Source organism: Alnus glutinosa, chromosome 1 (genome assembly GCF_958979055.1).
Source record: "Alnus glutinosa chromosome 1, dhAlnGlut1.1, whole genome shotgun sequence".
NCBI classification, from domain to species: domain Eukaryota; kingdom Viridiplantae; phylum Streptophyta; class Magnoliopsida; order Fagales; family Betulaceae; genus Alnus; species Alnus glutinosa.
Genome location: NC_084886.1, coordinates 34,869,523 through 34,885,327, shown reverse-complemented (window position 1 = coordinate 34,885,327; position 15,805 = coordinate 34,869,523). Strand labels below are relative to the sequence as shown.

The 15,805-nt window shown below is 34.7% G+C and overlaps 1 protein-coding gene across 3 annotated transcripts; it reads right to left on the bottom strand.

Moving 5' to 3' along the window:
* Nucleotides 1–6,182: 6,182 nt before the first annotated feature.
* LOC133858801 (probable GABA transporter 2) lies at nt 6,183–13,580 on the bottom strand. Of its 3 annotated transcripts, none has more exons than XM_062294259.1 (7): nt 13,348–13,580; nt 12,945–13,175; nt 12,723–12,820; nt 9,046–9,205; nt 7,762–7,898; nt 6,910–7,146; nt 6,183–6,797 (listed from the first exon to the last, which is right to left on the bottom strand). In XM_062294259.1, the coding sequence occupies exons 1-7, from the start codon at nt 13,430–13,432 to the stop codon at nt 6,408–6,410; spliced, it is 1,338 nt and encodes a 445-aa protein (XP_062150243.1). In that variant the 5' UTR covers nt 13,433–13,580; the 3' UTR covers nt 6,183–6,407. The 3 variants fall into 3 exon arrangements, with proteins under 3 accessions (XP_062150243.1, XP_062150244.1, XP_062150242.1); XM_062294260.1 differs by having other exon boundaries at nt 9,046–9,142; nt 13,348–13,579; XM_062294258.1 differs by having other exon boundaries at nt 9,046–9,232; nt 13,348–13,575.
* Between the last annotated feature and the right edge of the window lie 2,225 nt (nt 13,581–15,805).

Here is a 15,805-nt window from a genome sequence, read left to right as displayed (position 1 = left end):
AGGGTGGTTTGGCCACCCCCAGACCGGCCAATCGGCCACCCCCAGGCCTAATGGGGTGGCTTTCCCATAATTATTATTTTTTTTTTAAAGAAAAAGCCTTAAAATTAAGAACCACATTTTTTTTTTCCAATAGATACCCCTATAGTTTTATAAATTTCACGATGTGCCCCATGTGGTTTTAATAAGTACCGAAAATAATACTTTGTTTTTGTAATTATATCGCAAATGGTACTTTGTACACAAACAATATTTGGTATATTTGGTATGCTTGTTTTGAACCAAAAGTAACCTATATGCCTGTCGTGTATCAAAATAATATGTTGACAAGAATTGAACCTTTCATAAAAAATAAAAAAAAAATAAAAAAATAAAAAAAAAAAATGCTTTCAGTCCTGTATAACAATTGGAAACACAAAATAATCTGCTTGACCAATTGATATAACCCAAAAAATGACCAAATGTTTGTTACTTAAACACAATTTTTTTTCCCAATGTATACCCCTGTGGTTTTATATATTTCTTGATGTGCCCCCTGTAGTTTAAATAATTACCAGAAATGGTACTTTGGTTTTATAAATATATCACACATGGCACTTTGTACACAATTAATATATTTTTGTTCCCAAGGAATAGCTCAATTGGCTGGAGACCACGCCACATGAAATGGAGGTTACTAGTTTGAATCCCCCTCCTCTTCTTGTGCGGATATGTCAAAAAATAAAATAAAATAAAATCAATATATTTTGTACCATATATATATATATATATTATTTTAAAGATTTTTTTTAAAAAAAAAATAAAAAATAAAAAATAAAAAATGTTGCGGTGGCCGAGCAACCCCTTTAGGCCACATGGGGTGGCCGAGCCACCCCCAGGCTTAATGGGGGTGGCCGACCCACCCCCAAGCCAAATGTGGGTGGTTTCGGCCACCCCCAAAAATGGCCTTGGGGGTGGCTTAGCCACCCCTTTGGCCAAAATGGGGGTGGCTAGCCAACCCCATGTGGCCCAAAGGGGTGGCTGAGCCACCCCAGAATTTTTTTTTATATATATATAAAAATCATTAAAATAATAATAAAGAAAAATAATAGCCACGTCAACGCTTAAGTGTATTACGGGTATAGGTGTCATGCATGCATGCCGACACCTGTAAAATGATGTGGCTGGACTTTAGTTTTAGACGAAAAATTAGACGGAGGTACCATTTTCGTATTTTCATATACCACATGTACGGATGTAATCGAGCCGAGCCGAGTCGAGTTCAAAGATTTCAAGACTGGCTCGTTTATGAGTCGAGCTCGAATTCGAGCCGAGCTATAAATTACATGTTCAAACTTGGCTCGTTTAAAACTCGGGCGAGCTGGAGCTCGAGCTCAAGCTCGAGTTCGTTGAAAATGACATTCGAGCCGAACCGGGTTACTGGACAAGCTCGGCTCAACTAGAGCTCGATATAAACTATTAAATTTTTCAATGAGTGATCAAAGCAGAATTCAAGCCCAAATTTATGAACAACCTCTATGCATTTATTAATAACATAAATATATAATATGTAAGTATATAAGGCATATTATAAAATATATTACATAACTATAGTTTATAAGTAACAAATTAATAATATGTTATTATATATAACTACATAGTATAAACAATGGTATATGTATAATGTGAACAAATAGTAAGTCTAATATATTCTATAGAACTAAGTAACTATAATATAAGTATAATATATAACTATTGTTAACCATGTGTGATGTGATATATGTATTTATATATATATGCTAACTATTTAATATTGTTATATTGTTATATACTAACTATTAATAACTTAATATGTTAATTTAACATACTCAATATTGTTATCAAAGTATTATAATTAATATGTAATACTATATATATTATACTATGTTTACTATTTACTAATATATATGTAAGATATAAACGAGCTAACGAGTCGAACTAACGAGTCGGGCGAGCGATCCGGTCGAGCTTTAAACGAGTTGAGCTAGCGAGCCCCTATCGAGTTTTGTCGAGCGAGTCGGGTATGTATCACTTACTAATCGAGCGGGTTTCAACAGTAACGATCGAGTTTCTACAGTATCGAGCTCGAGTTCGGATTGAGCTAAACCGAGCGGGTATCGAGCGGGCTGTCGAACGGACTGGCTTATTTACATCCCTAACCACATGTGCCAAATTTGGTAAAAAGTAAAACTGAGAGGGCAAAAAATAAAGGTCGTAAAGCACGTGGGGCAAATAGGAATTTAACCCTTATTCAAAAAGCGGCACACCATAAATCATATTTTTATTCATTTTGAAAACAATCTTTAACTTTAGAACATCACAAACAATCCAAGACAGCAACCAACTCTCAAAATCCCATAATCATCTCAACGGACATAGCAAAACCCCAAAAAATTACCAAGATTTTATTCAAAAATCAGCAACTACAAGATTCATAAAAACACACAAAACAGAGGGTACATTTGAGCCTTAAACCTTACGGGTTTCACTTAACCATCACCGACCCAAAAGACCAACTGAACATGGAGCAATTTAAACCAAAATCTAGCTTTGAGACTACACGGGTTTAGCCAAGAAATCACCAAACCCGAATCATCAACTCACCCAAATCTCTACACTTAACACACCCATAATCGGTTTACAAGAAAACCCACAAAATGCCCAACATCAACTCAGTAACCCAAAACTCACAATACACAGTTCAACCGATCAAAGATCCCAAAATGTATATCCTCAAACACCCATAGCCGAAACACCAAGACACAACCCCGCAATTTACAAGCAAACCACAATTGGTTGGAACCCACAAAGAAACCCAATCGGCCATGGCAGGGGACAAGAGACACGGCTATAGACAGAGTTTTGGCCTACAAAATTACCCACAAACACACACTCACTGTCGATCAAGAACAGGGAGCACGGGCAACATAAAAAATACCCAATCAATAATCAACCCAAAACAATCAACAAGACACCCTAAATTCACCATCAATTCGTCAGATAAATCAAATAAAAATCACAAGAAATTACCCTTAAGAACTACCGGAAAAACCCACTGATTTTCACCGGAAAATCACCTCACGTCCACCGAAAATCGCATCTGGAAGTCGCCGGAATTGTGCCTCTGCTCGCCGTGGATCGTCTCTGGTTTGGCTCGGGTCTGCTACGGGTCTCCGGGTTCTCTCTCCCTCCGACTGCACCACTCTCTCTCCCGGATACACTCTCAATCTCCCGATCTCTCAATCTCTCTGTAACTAAGACAAAGAAGAGAAGAAATAACAAACAAGAGCAAGGAGAAATAAGGGCTTCGAGAATACGTAGAAGAAGGAAAATGAGAAGGAAAGAAGAGGAGAGGTTCAGGTCTCTCTCTTTTTGAGTCTCTCTGGAACATTCTCTCTCTAGGTTTGGTAGAGAGAAACAAGAAGAAAATCACAAATAAGAAGAATAAGAAAGAAGAGGTTCAGTGAATACTGAAGAGGTGCGAGATTTTCTGAAGAAGATGCAATTGTTTTATATATAGGCGAGGATGGTAAACTTGCTTCGCAAGTTGGCAACGGTGACGCAGGAGGGTGAGCTGCTGAGATGACGTATGAGAGTAACGATGACTGTCAAAATATCAGGACAGGTGGTGATTAACGTGTTAAGTTACAGTTAATATACAGATAAAATACTTATAAAAAATATATATATATATATATATATATATATATATATACAGATAAAATATCTATATAGGTATTTTGTATTAGGTTTTTATTATTTAATTTAATTCGTTAAGGTATAATTTTAAATTCTTTTTAAGTCTAATTTCTTTCATAATTAATATTATTCTTTTAATAATATTATTACACTGATAATATTATTATACCGAATAATATTATGCCAAATAAATATTTTGTACAAAAATAAATATTATAATACCGTACAATAATATTATTCAGTTAATTTACTGATTATTTAAGCCTGTCTATTTATTATCACAGTAATACTTTTAGAGTCCAATAATGATTTTCATTGCTGAGGGTTCTTCAAAAGTAACAAACTTAACAAAAAAATCTGTAGCAAAATGATATTGGCTTTACATTATCAATTGTGTAGAGCTCTTAACTTCAAAGCTCTTTGTTTGTTAATATGTTTTGGAGGTGTTATTTTTTTTTTTAAGAGTGTTTCTCAAATTATTTGTTAATATTTTTATTTTGAAAAGAGAAATAAATTAAAAATGTTAACAAACCAAATCTTTCCAATGAGGGCTTTTTGACAATACATTTAGAAAAACCATTGAAGTCAGGTTTAAGATAAGAAAGCTTGACAAAAAGTAAAATATAATCACTTAAACTGACAAAAAAAAAATAAAATGTAATCCTATATATTACGTACAGCTTGGCAAGCATTTTCAGCCCCAAAATGGACTTTAAGAAGAGAGAGAGAAGGAAAAGAAACCATACATACATTTTATCTGTGTATTCAGAATTTGAGACTGAAAACCATGGTTTAATTGGAGAATTTATAAAGTATCTCTCCAGGTTTACGTTCTAATCCAATTAGAAATAACTTGGAAAAGAGTTAACCCAAATTACCACATTAACTACAAGATAGTGCCCATAACATAATAACATAATAACACGTTAACTCTAAACTAAAAATGATTTAAATAAAGAGGGCCATCACGTCCATATATATATACCAACATCAATCACTTTATGACTTTCCTATTTGTTTTTATTCCATTTTGCTTGGTTATACTTGTGGTGATGCCTGTCAGAGGCTTTGTCCTATTCAATTTTCTAATAAAAAAATTAAAATAAAGAAAGATATATATCAGTGCAAGCAAAAAAATTTGCAAAATTCGAGCGGAGGCTATTGCAAGTAATATATTCTTGGTAAGACCAAGGTCGATCCACAGAAAATAGTAGACATTCAAGTAGAATTTTTATTATCATGCGAAAAATTAAATTATTTGGTTGTTTTTCTACCAAGTAATAGAGCAATGAAACGATTAAATTAACAAGTAAAATAGAGCTAAAGAAAATAAATTAGAACAAAACTAAGGCCTCAAGGATCCATTTAGTATTCTATTACATATTCTCGAGATATTTTTAATTCAACTAGGTAGAGAATCAACTCTTTTAATCAGAAGATTTAACAACAAAACACTAATTAAAAGATAAAGTCCATTAAACATGAGTTTAATTGAAGATTTGATTTTAAAGACATGTTAAAAGAGATTCTGCATTCACTATAAGTTCGAATAATAATAAATATTAAAAAAAAAAAATTGATATAAACAAAAATGATAATGAATAATAAACTAGTCTAACATGAAATCTTTCTCAAATTAAAATCATTACCAACATTTGATCATTAAACCTTGAAAAAACATTAAACATAGTCTTAAGAACACATAATAAAATACTAAGTTTCACCTCTTGCAATAGCTAGCAACTCATAGTATTAAAATACATAGCAAAGTACAAATAAGGGTAAATGTATTGTCACTTCTTGAGTAGAAGCGTAATTTGAAAATGATCAATCACTTTTTAAAAATGAGTTTTAACTCCTCTTTTTCGCGAATTTGAAACAAGTCTTTCCGTCACTTTTTTATCAATTTTTGCAACTTTCGTAAGTGTCATGTCAGTCTTTTTGCCACATCACTTTAAAATATTATTTTTTAAATAATTTTATTTAAAAAGAAATTAAAAAAAAAAAAAAAAAGTTTGGGGGTGGCCCCCAGAGGTGGCCGGTGCCACCCCAACCACCCTAAATCCATTTAGGGGTAGCTTTTTAAAATCGCAAAATCAAACGAACCCTCAATCTTTGCTTTGTGAACTTGGCGTATTTCTGCAAGCTGACCCTGTTCTTTTTTGTGATAATATTGGTGCATCATACTTCACTTCCAATCCATTGTTTAATGCTGGGACCAAGCATGTTAAGATTGACTATCATTTTGTGTATGACATATCGCGTTGCTGCTAAAACACTAAATATTCAGTTCTTCTCTAGCAAAGATCATCTAGCATATTAGAGACTATCTACCATATGCATTTGATCGTCATCAACAAGTCAACAAATTCAAACATGCCAAAGATCAGGAAATAAGCACTGATGGCATACAACCAACTGTGGGATAACATTTGTATTTGAAATGTTCTGTTGTAACAAACTCAGTGTAAACAGTTAAGTATTATCTTGTAAAAAATTCTATAAATACAAGCGAACACCTATCAATTAAGTGGGCTGATTAACACATGAATCATTGTCTTTCATTTTCATTTTACCATGTATACAAACACTTACAGGCCGACCACCAATGGTGCAGTTTCCTGACGCCAAAAGGGATGAATTACCCACTGCATTTGATAATTAACAAGGCTACCATGTCACTTATGGTGAGCTCAACCAATTACATCATTGCTAAAGAGCTTAAACTTGTCAGCATCATGAATCAATTTCCTTATAGCGGAGAATGAGCCCATTATTCCAACGCCTATGAAGACAATGATAATAGAGATGTTGATCCAATAGGTAAGGGATGATCTTGGAGGCTTGCAAGTCATGTTGTACATAAGCATTGGGAGGATGAAATCCAGAGGGATGTAGCCAACTGCTCCTACGACAGCACTAATGTCTCCAATGAATGGAAGCATTGCTGCCAAAATCCCACAGAATATCATGTACAGGGTCCGAAGAATCAACCGAGGAATAAGGTTCCTTCTGGAAAACATCCCTTGCTTCACATCAGCTGCTTTAGTTTCCATGATCTCATAAACAACTTGAGAGTAAACCTGTAAATACATTGGAGAAAGATACCTCAATGTGACATGAAGAAATGTTAAACTGAGAAACGTTGATTAATTAAGAGTAGTACGTCTGTACTTTCATGTGTGAGCTAATTACCAGGCCAATGGCAAATATCTGAAGCAGAAGGAAGACGATGGCAAGCCCAAGAACCCATGTTGGGGCCAAAGAAGGTCCGTCACTCGGCACGAGGCTAGTGAGAATGTTTGAACTAGATTTGTTTCCAAAAACCCAGTATCCAGACATTGCAACTGCGTAGAACGTGATGAAAATTACGGTGTAACACATGAGAAGGCCTTTGACCATCTTCCCAATTGTAGGTGGAGCAAGAGTTGCCTGTATTGATGGCATGACAGAATTAAAATCAAGCAGCATGGCCGTATTCTTTAATGGTCGTTAACATCTTTGAACAACATATAAATTTCTTATACTATATTAAGCAATAAGCATGCATACATGAATTGACACCTGCATTAATGCAGAATGTGCAATTATGACAGTATGCTTATGTCAACCAGATTATGCAGCAACATTGTTGGAATAAGTGGCTCATATTTTTTTGGGCTTCGAGAGTAATACGATAGTACCAATACAGTGGCCAGTTGGCGTATAGTATGATTTTTTTTATAAATATGTTATACTGTAACCCTAAATCAATTATTGAATATAGCTGCACTCATGTGGATGTAAGTATATTGTCGAACCACGTGATCTGTGTCTTGATTTTCTCTTACACTCTCTTTTTATTTCATATTATTCATTATTGTTGTGCACGATAACAACAAGCATTGTTCCCAACCATCCCATTCATCAAATGAAGCTCAGATATCTTACTAAGGAATAGGATCCTCTCTGAGTATCCATTTGATCTTGGTCAAAATTTAAAGGTGGTGCATCTTCCTAAAGGATCCAAAGACAAACATAAAGGGGTGGTTAAGAAACTGTAATTACTTGTATTTCAGGTAGCATCCCATTCCCAAAAACGGCAGCTAATAAGGATATGGAAATAAAGGCACTGAAAAGCCTGGCTGAAGTTGAAGATTCTAAGGAATAGTCCCTTGGAGGTGGAGGTACACTTTTTGAGGTACCTGCGGGACAAATGGAATTTGATAAAATCACCACCAAAATGCTACGTACTATAAAAAACCTTTATCTCTTAAAACCTATAACTCCAAGTCAATTGCCATGTCCAGCAGGTAGAATTATTAATAAATAATAAGATTAATGTTAAAACCCATATTTTTATTTCAAATTGTTGACATGACAGTACCAGCTAATCTTTGAATTTTTATTTTTTTAAATTTTTGGATCTTTCTTTTTTTAAAAAAATAAAAATTCAAAGATTGGTTAAGATTGACATGTTAGCCTTGTGCGATAAAAATATAATTTCTAGAATTAATTATATAATAATAGAACCATTGTTCAAGGATTAGAAGCTATTTGTACTATTTGTTTAAGATGCAAGCTTCTATCCAGTGAACTTCATAGTACTGATCTTTAAATTTGAATTCACATGTTCTCAAATTATAATTCTAAAGCATTATTTATATAAAATATAAATCCACATTTCTTGGCCTCTTTAAGGGCATTTTAGGAAGAAAAAAAAAAGAAGAGAAAAAAAATACATTTTACCTCCCTTAAAGTTTCACCACTTTTTCACTTTTGCTTCCAATGTTTAAAAATTGGTAATGTCCCCTATTAACTTTCTGAAATTGCTAATGTAACAGATCCGTTAAAATTTTTTCGTTTTCTCTAACCGAAGAAGGCTCACGTTCGCCGCATGTGGGTTTTTAAGGGCAAATATCCCCAAATTACCCCCAATTTGATGCGTGCATTTTTTTTCAAAAATCCCCCATTTTTTTTTTTTTTAAAAAAAAAAAAAAAGGAAACAAAAACAGAAAAATGATTGGAGACTAGTGGGGGTACATTGTAAATTTTTAAACATTAGAGATAAAAGTGAAAAAGTAGAGAAACTCTGGAGGGTAAAATGTATTTTTTGTTGGATAAAAAAAGGTTTAATTAAATATGTATCATTTTTAAAGTGAGTGATTAATTAAGTCCTAAGGATATGGGGCTTGTAAGCAGCCACGCGAGAATAATTATATGTACGTACGTACGTTGGTCTCAAACTTGGTTTAGTTTTTGTTTCAATATATAAAAGGGAAACAATTAATATTTAATGGACAAGTTAATTAAATAGTAATAGATATAATTAAAGAAGGGAATGGAATATACCTGCATGAATACAAGCAACGACCACAAGGAAAGTGTAGCCCAAGCTGAGAAGCAGCGAAGCCATGTTTATATGTCTCAGGGAGTGGAAGGTAGGAAGCTGTGAGAGGAATATCATCACAAGTGTCGCCATTCCCACGAAATCGTACAATTTCAGGGATCCCTTGGGATATAGGTTTGAATACATAATCTTTTCATTTGCAACCCAAAAAATGTATAATTAGCAAGTTAATACAATAACAAATTAATATAAAACTTCAATCCATCTATATCATTGAATTCGAAGGCATTCTTGCCTTGGAAACTTTTTTTTTTTTTTTAATTTTATTATTTTTTAAACGAGGTACCGCCGGAGATGGTACCTGGTTTATAGTTAAAGATGAAGATGGTACGTTCGTCCAACTTCCCATCCAAAAATTGACGGAAGTCCATATATGTTAACACCTTTAAGAAGCTGACATGTGTCCTATACCTAATTAAAATTAAAAAAATAATAATAATAAAAACTAAAAAAAAAAAAAAAGCTTTAAAAATTTTAAAAACAAAAATGAAAAAAAATGAGGGGTGCCACCCCAATATTCAGTTTGGGAGTGGCAGAACCACCCTTATGGCCCTTGAGGGGTGGTTTGACCAACCCCAAAGAGCAAAATGGGAGTGACCGAAACCACCTCCATTGTGACGTCCCACATTGCCTAGGTATAAGAATATGTATGTGCTTATATATATATTCGCATATTTCTTGACACAATGTGTTTTAAACCCGTAATGACAATAAATCTATCAGAATTTCGCAGTTAAGCATGCCTCTGTAAGAGTAGTACTAAGATAGGTGACCTCCTGGGAAGTCTGGTTCGAGTGAGCCAAAAGCAGACAATATTATGTCATTGGAGGTAGATCGTTACACCCTCGGTCACCCCTAAGGGCTAAACCCTAAACCTTTTTTTGTTTTTTTTTCCTTTCTCTTTGGCCTTGTGCCACCCCCATTTTACTCTTTGGGGGTGGGGCTCGACCACCTCCATTTTGCTCTTTGGGGTGACCGAACCACCCTCAAGGGCCATAGGTGTGGCTTGAGCAACCCCTATTTTTTTTTTAATTTCTTTTTAAAGTTTTTATTATTTAAAGTTTTTTAATTTTTAATTAGGTATATGATACGTGTCAGCTTTTAGAGGTGTTGGCGTGGACTTCCGTCAATTTTTGGACGAAAGTTGGATGGAGGTACCATCTTCGTCTTTAGTCATAAACGAGGTACTATATACGATACGAAATGAACTACAGGGGGCAAAAAATAAAGTCTTTAAATCACAGGGAAGTCAAACATATTTAACCCTATTATTAATGACTATTTAATTAGGATCATTAGATCACAATTGCTAGTAACGGTCACTAAAATCCTATTGTTAGAACTCATTTGATTTTTTTTTTTAATTAAATAAGGAAATGGTTATAAGGGAGGATCATTTTCACTCCTGATCCGAATAGAAGAAAGAGTGAATGATCCTAAAAATAAAAAATGGGGTGGGGCTCCCAAACAACAGAACCAACACAAACTACAAAAGTGCAGAAATAATTACAAAAGGTAAGAAATAGATCAAACAAGTGATCTGGTCGTCTCAATAAGCTGCACAAGGCGATTATAGAAGCAAGAGGGGTACAGAAAAAGGGCCAACCTATTTGAATCCACACTTGAGATAAGCTACAACCCCCTAGAAAGAGGCTGCAGCCAAAAATGCATTGGCGTAGTCTGAAGAAGGGACTACAGTAAATAGAGGTACCATCACAGATCCGGTTACAAAAGTCTTTACTAATTGTTCAAACCACATATAATTAAGGAGGCAACAACCCAAACAACAAAAAACACAAAATTACGAAAAAAAAAAAAAAAAAATACATGAAAAATACGAGATTCGACAAAAAAACGCGCCGGCGCATGGAGCCATGGAGGGCAAATGGTGAAGCTGAGGACAACAGCAAGAAGCGGGAAGGCCTAGGAGCATGGTGGGGGGGAGCGTTTGAGGGTGGGACTGACAGAGGATTACAAATCTGATTTTGAAAAAATCAAAACCATAAACTTCCACAAACCCGAGAATCAGCCGGCAAGGAGAGGAGAAAAGATGGAGAGCTGGACTGCGGCGTGCAAGGGGCCCGAGGAGGGAGGCCGGGGGGTGGGCAGGGTGTGGTGCTGAGCTGCTAAGGTGTTGTTTGGAGGAAAAGAAAAAAACACCTAAGGAGAAAGGGAGGAGGGAAGAAAATAAATGCATGCGCATCCCTTCCCCCATTGAGGACCACCGGAGATGGAGAAAGACCCTCGCATAGAAGTGGAAATCCTTACTCTTATAGAGAAGGTGGAGAGTCTCTCTCAAGAAATGAGAGAGAATGCGTGGCACATTGTGTGTAACGTTTCAAACTCATTCGATTTTATCTGGTAATCTAGATTATAAAGAGGGTCATGTGAACTATTGGATTGTACTCATTACATATAAGAACCCTACAATTCAAATCAAACCATTAAAACACATAATGACAACGTCCAAATTAACATCAATGGTCATGATTTTATCTCTCTTTCCTCTTATTCTTGGTCATGTTGTTAAGTTCTAATTGTACATGGTCAATGCGCCACACAATATATGTCTCTAGCACCCTACATTTCATAGCTAATTATATATATGAGTAATGCTGGGATCATATTTTTATCTTTATTTTATCATTTCAAATTAACGTGACTCTAAAAATTATCATTGGATTTGGGATAGATCACTATTGAATTTTGATTTAATAGAGATTTTAAAAATCACATCAACTTTAAGAGGATCAAAATATGGTCCTTACCATTACTCATTATATAAACCCAAGCAACATTGCTTTAAAACAATTGTTAGAGTCAAGTTGGCATTAATAAATGCTTTTTTAATTTTTTTTTTTTGTTCTAATTCCTATTTAATAAAACTTTGAGGAAACTTTACTTAACCCTCTTGAACTTTTATTGCTTTTGCAATCTCCCCTCCAAAGTTCAAAAACTCTCAATTTAGTGTATCAAACTTTCAATTTTTTGTAATTTCACCCCTCCAATACGATTTTGAGGAAGGAAAAATTACCCAAATACCCCTGTATTTTTTTTTCTCTTTTTTAAAAATTTAACTGTGATTTAAGGGTAATTTTGTAATTTCATCAAGTTTATAGGGCTATAAGGGGGTCATTTTACCCTTTGACGGTCTAATTTAACCCCAAACTTCAATGTGAAGAGTGAAATTGCAAAAAATTGAAAGTTGGATACATTAAATTGAAAGTTTTTAAACTTCGTGAGGAAAATTGCAAAAGTGGTAAAAGTTCAAGAAAGAGAATTAAGTGAAATTTCTGAAAAAACTTTCAGGGTTGTATTGGTGACTTTCATCTTATTGTTTTGATATATATAAAAATTGTTTGATTTCTTGGAATGTTTTGTATTGAACTAGGAATATTTTATGTTTAATTTCTCATGAGCTACAAAAATGAGCCCAGTCAGTTGAAATTTAAATTTGTCTTTTTCTTTCTTTCTTTCTTTTTTCTTTTTAATAGTAATGAAGGGATACATTTAGTGGAAGTTAATTAGTATAATATTTAAAGTGGAAAGTGGACGACGCATGAAATAATATTGGATGTTGGTTATAAGCATGCATGTAGTAATTAAGCAGTATGCATACCTCAAGGCATTGACCTGCGAACAAAATTGATCCTATTCCAGTTCCAGTGTTGATGGCCGTCTGGATTATTATCACAAAATAAAACATCCATCCCGACCCTGCAACGCTATCAAAATATTATTTACCAGACTACTATACGATTAACATACAATTCGAATAATATTGTGACAGTAAAAAGAAAAACAAGAAAACGCAAGCGCTAACCGAAACAAGAACACCAACCTAAGACGTCGGCCGCGAGTTCACGGAATCGGATATGGCGGTGACCAGCTTTCTCACAGTGGTCGAGCACCTTGGACATGAGGTAGTAAGAGTAGAAGGTGACGACCGCCATAAGTGTTAAGCAGAAGCAGCCTAGTCCCCACCCTAACCCTCTTAAGGCGAACGGTAGAGTCAGTATCATTGGCGACACTATTGCCGTCGTCAGATGATACCCCGCATGCCACCATTTCCCTATATATATATTATATATATTTATTTATTTACAGTTTTTCGATCATCTAATCAAAACTGTTTCTGCATATATATATATATATATATATATATATATATATATATATATATTCACATTTTATTTAGACCAAGTAAAAAAAAAAAAAAAAAAATGAAAGTTACAGTGATGGACCTTTTGATTGGAGAACGAAAACTGCCCCGGCGTCTTCTTCTCTGTGCTTCGCCGGGAATGGGTCCATCCGTGGAGGTTCTGCCATTTGTATGCGATATAAAGACAGAGAAAGGAGTTTGTACAACGGAATTAAAAATATCGTCGCAATAACTGAGATGGTGGCAAAAAACAGATGCGGAGGCGATAGGAGTAATAGTGGGGCACGAAAGAGTCGGTGCAACGAAATGAACTTATAACGGCAGCGAGAAAGCCAACAAAAACAATTGGGAAAACTCTTTTGACACTTAAAAGGCAATCATATTTTAAAATGTGACATTTTACCCCCATTCAAGTTACATATTAATTAGACCATTTGTTAGCATTTGACGTTAAAATGAACATAAAATATTAATGCACGTACGTTAAATTTGTTGACTTGAACTTCCCAAAATGCTTCTAAAAGTTAGTAACAAAATAAAAAACAATGAGACAAAATATGAAAGGGTGGTTCGACGGCCCTCACAGATTGTGACCGTCGTTTGGCCACCCTCCGGTTCTATTTTTGGGGGTGGTTCAGTTACCACCTTACCATTCAAGGGGCGGCCGAATCACCCCTCATTTTCAGTTTTTTTTTTTTTTTTAGTTGTCCTTAATTTAGTTACTTTTTTTAAAAAGAAAAAAAAAATCCTTGTATTACCCATGTGAGAGATCTTCCGTCCATTTTAAAGCTAAATTAATACTAACCGATGGTATAATTTACAACGGGGTAGAAGTTGGAGGAGATCAAGAAGTTTCATATTTTAGGGTTTGGTAGTCGAAGTGGAAGAGGGGTGGCGGTTTAAGGTTAAAAAGTTAAGTATCTTTCCTAAAATATTTTTTTAAAAGATGACTGAAACTAACTGATTTAATTGTTTTTTAAATCATCTGTTATTCTCAAAATTGAAAATCAATAAAAAAGAAAAGATGAATTTAAATATTTAATTAATATTCCAATAGGTAAAACACATGCAGCCTTTGTACCAAAAAGAAGAGTGAGAAGGTATTGGAGGGGGTTGAAAGCCATTAATTAAGTTAAACAAAATTGTTAAATGAGAATTGAGAATCTATTTTCCTCCAAAGCTCACTTGTCAAAATAATTGAGCTGCTCGTCATTGTAAAAAGCTGTATGCCTTGCTGACTTTTAGAAGAAAAAAATAAAGGAAGAAAAAGGTTTATGGGTTAAAATAAACCTTTTAAAAAGGTTGCCCTCCTTTTAAAAAAATAATGTTGGGCCTTTGATTGTGCAGATTGGGCATTGTTTGAGGACCTACACCACCGGCTAATATCCATGGAAATACCATTTAACGCTTTGTCTGTTTCGATGTAAAATTTGTTTTTGTAAAAAAATATTTTTTAATAGAAAATTTGATGTTTTCGAAAATATTTTTTAATATTTGGTTTATATGAAAAATGGCCGGTGACTTTTGGCAACTTCCCATGGAGGTATGGTAGCTTCCGGAGGTGGCCTAGTAGGTTTTAAAGATTTGAAAAGAAAAAGCTCAAACTTGAAAGATAATTTACGATTTAAAAAATGAAAACTATTTTATGAAAATTAAAGAATCTTTTTTTGTCAAACTGAAAATTGTTTTGGGTTTAACCATCATTTTCGATTGAACGAAACACCAAAAAAACCATATCTTACTTCTTTTTTGTAGATCTATGGCTTTTAAGCTATATCTACTGCTTTATATGTAACGACTCAGAAAAAAGTGTTAGCTACATCTGCACAATTACCCCAAAATGACTAGTCGATTTAGAACTTCCTTAGAATTTCTTATAAAGCTCAGTTTCACTTTGTAATTAGGTAATCTGAGACTTAACACCCATGGCTATTTTTATAAACCACCCACTCTATGTGGGCTACTTATTTTTCACATATGGGACTAAGGTGTTACAAACTCCAAATCTTAAACTCCTGATGTCTTCGTTACGGCTATATCATGCAGTGTTCCAGTACCACATGACCTGTCGTTATTAGATGGCTCTGATACCATTTTTAATGACCCAGGAAAAAGCGCAAACCACATCTGCGCTATCACCTTAAAAAGATTAGTCGATTTTAAGCTTCCTTACAATTTTCTATAAAGTTCAGTTTCATCTAGTAATTAGGCAATGTGAGACAGAACATTCATTGCTATCTTTATAAATCACACACTTTATGTGGACTACTCCTTATCTTCCTCGTATGAGACTCGGGTGTTACAATACATCCACCCCCTCCAACCACTCACCCCTACTCCACCCTCCTCAGCTTAACCCAACCCGCTATACCCTTCCACCGCCTTGCATGCATCCCAAACGCCTCCATAACCGTATGAGAGTAACACATCTTTGCATGTCCCCATCCGATCGGCAAACCTAAGGTTTTTGCGTTGATTCCCCCCTTCTTCCCCTCTTCCAAACCTCTCAATAGTCGTTGCCTCCGTTTTGTTTATGGATT

Excerpts from the sequence above, each read along its gene's own strand:
- LOC133858801 (XM_062294258.1), bottom strand. The coding sequence starts at position 13,432 with ATGGCAGAACCTCCACGGATGGACCCATTCCCGGCGAAGCACAGAGAA. Across the intron at positions 7,147-7,761 it reads GGATGCTACCTGAAATACAA|GCAACTCTTGCTCCACCTAC; the intron begins GTAATTACAGTT and ends CCATCAATACAG. Across the intron at positions 6,798-6,909 it reads AGATATTTGCCATTGGCCTG|GTTTACTCTCAAGTTGTTTA; the intron begins GTAATTAGCTCA and ends ATGTATTTACAG.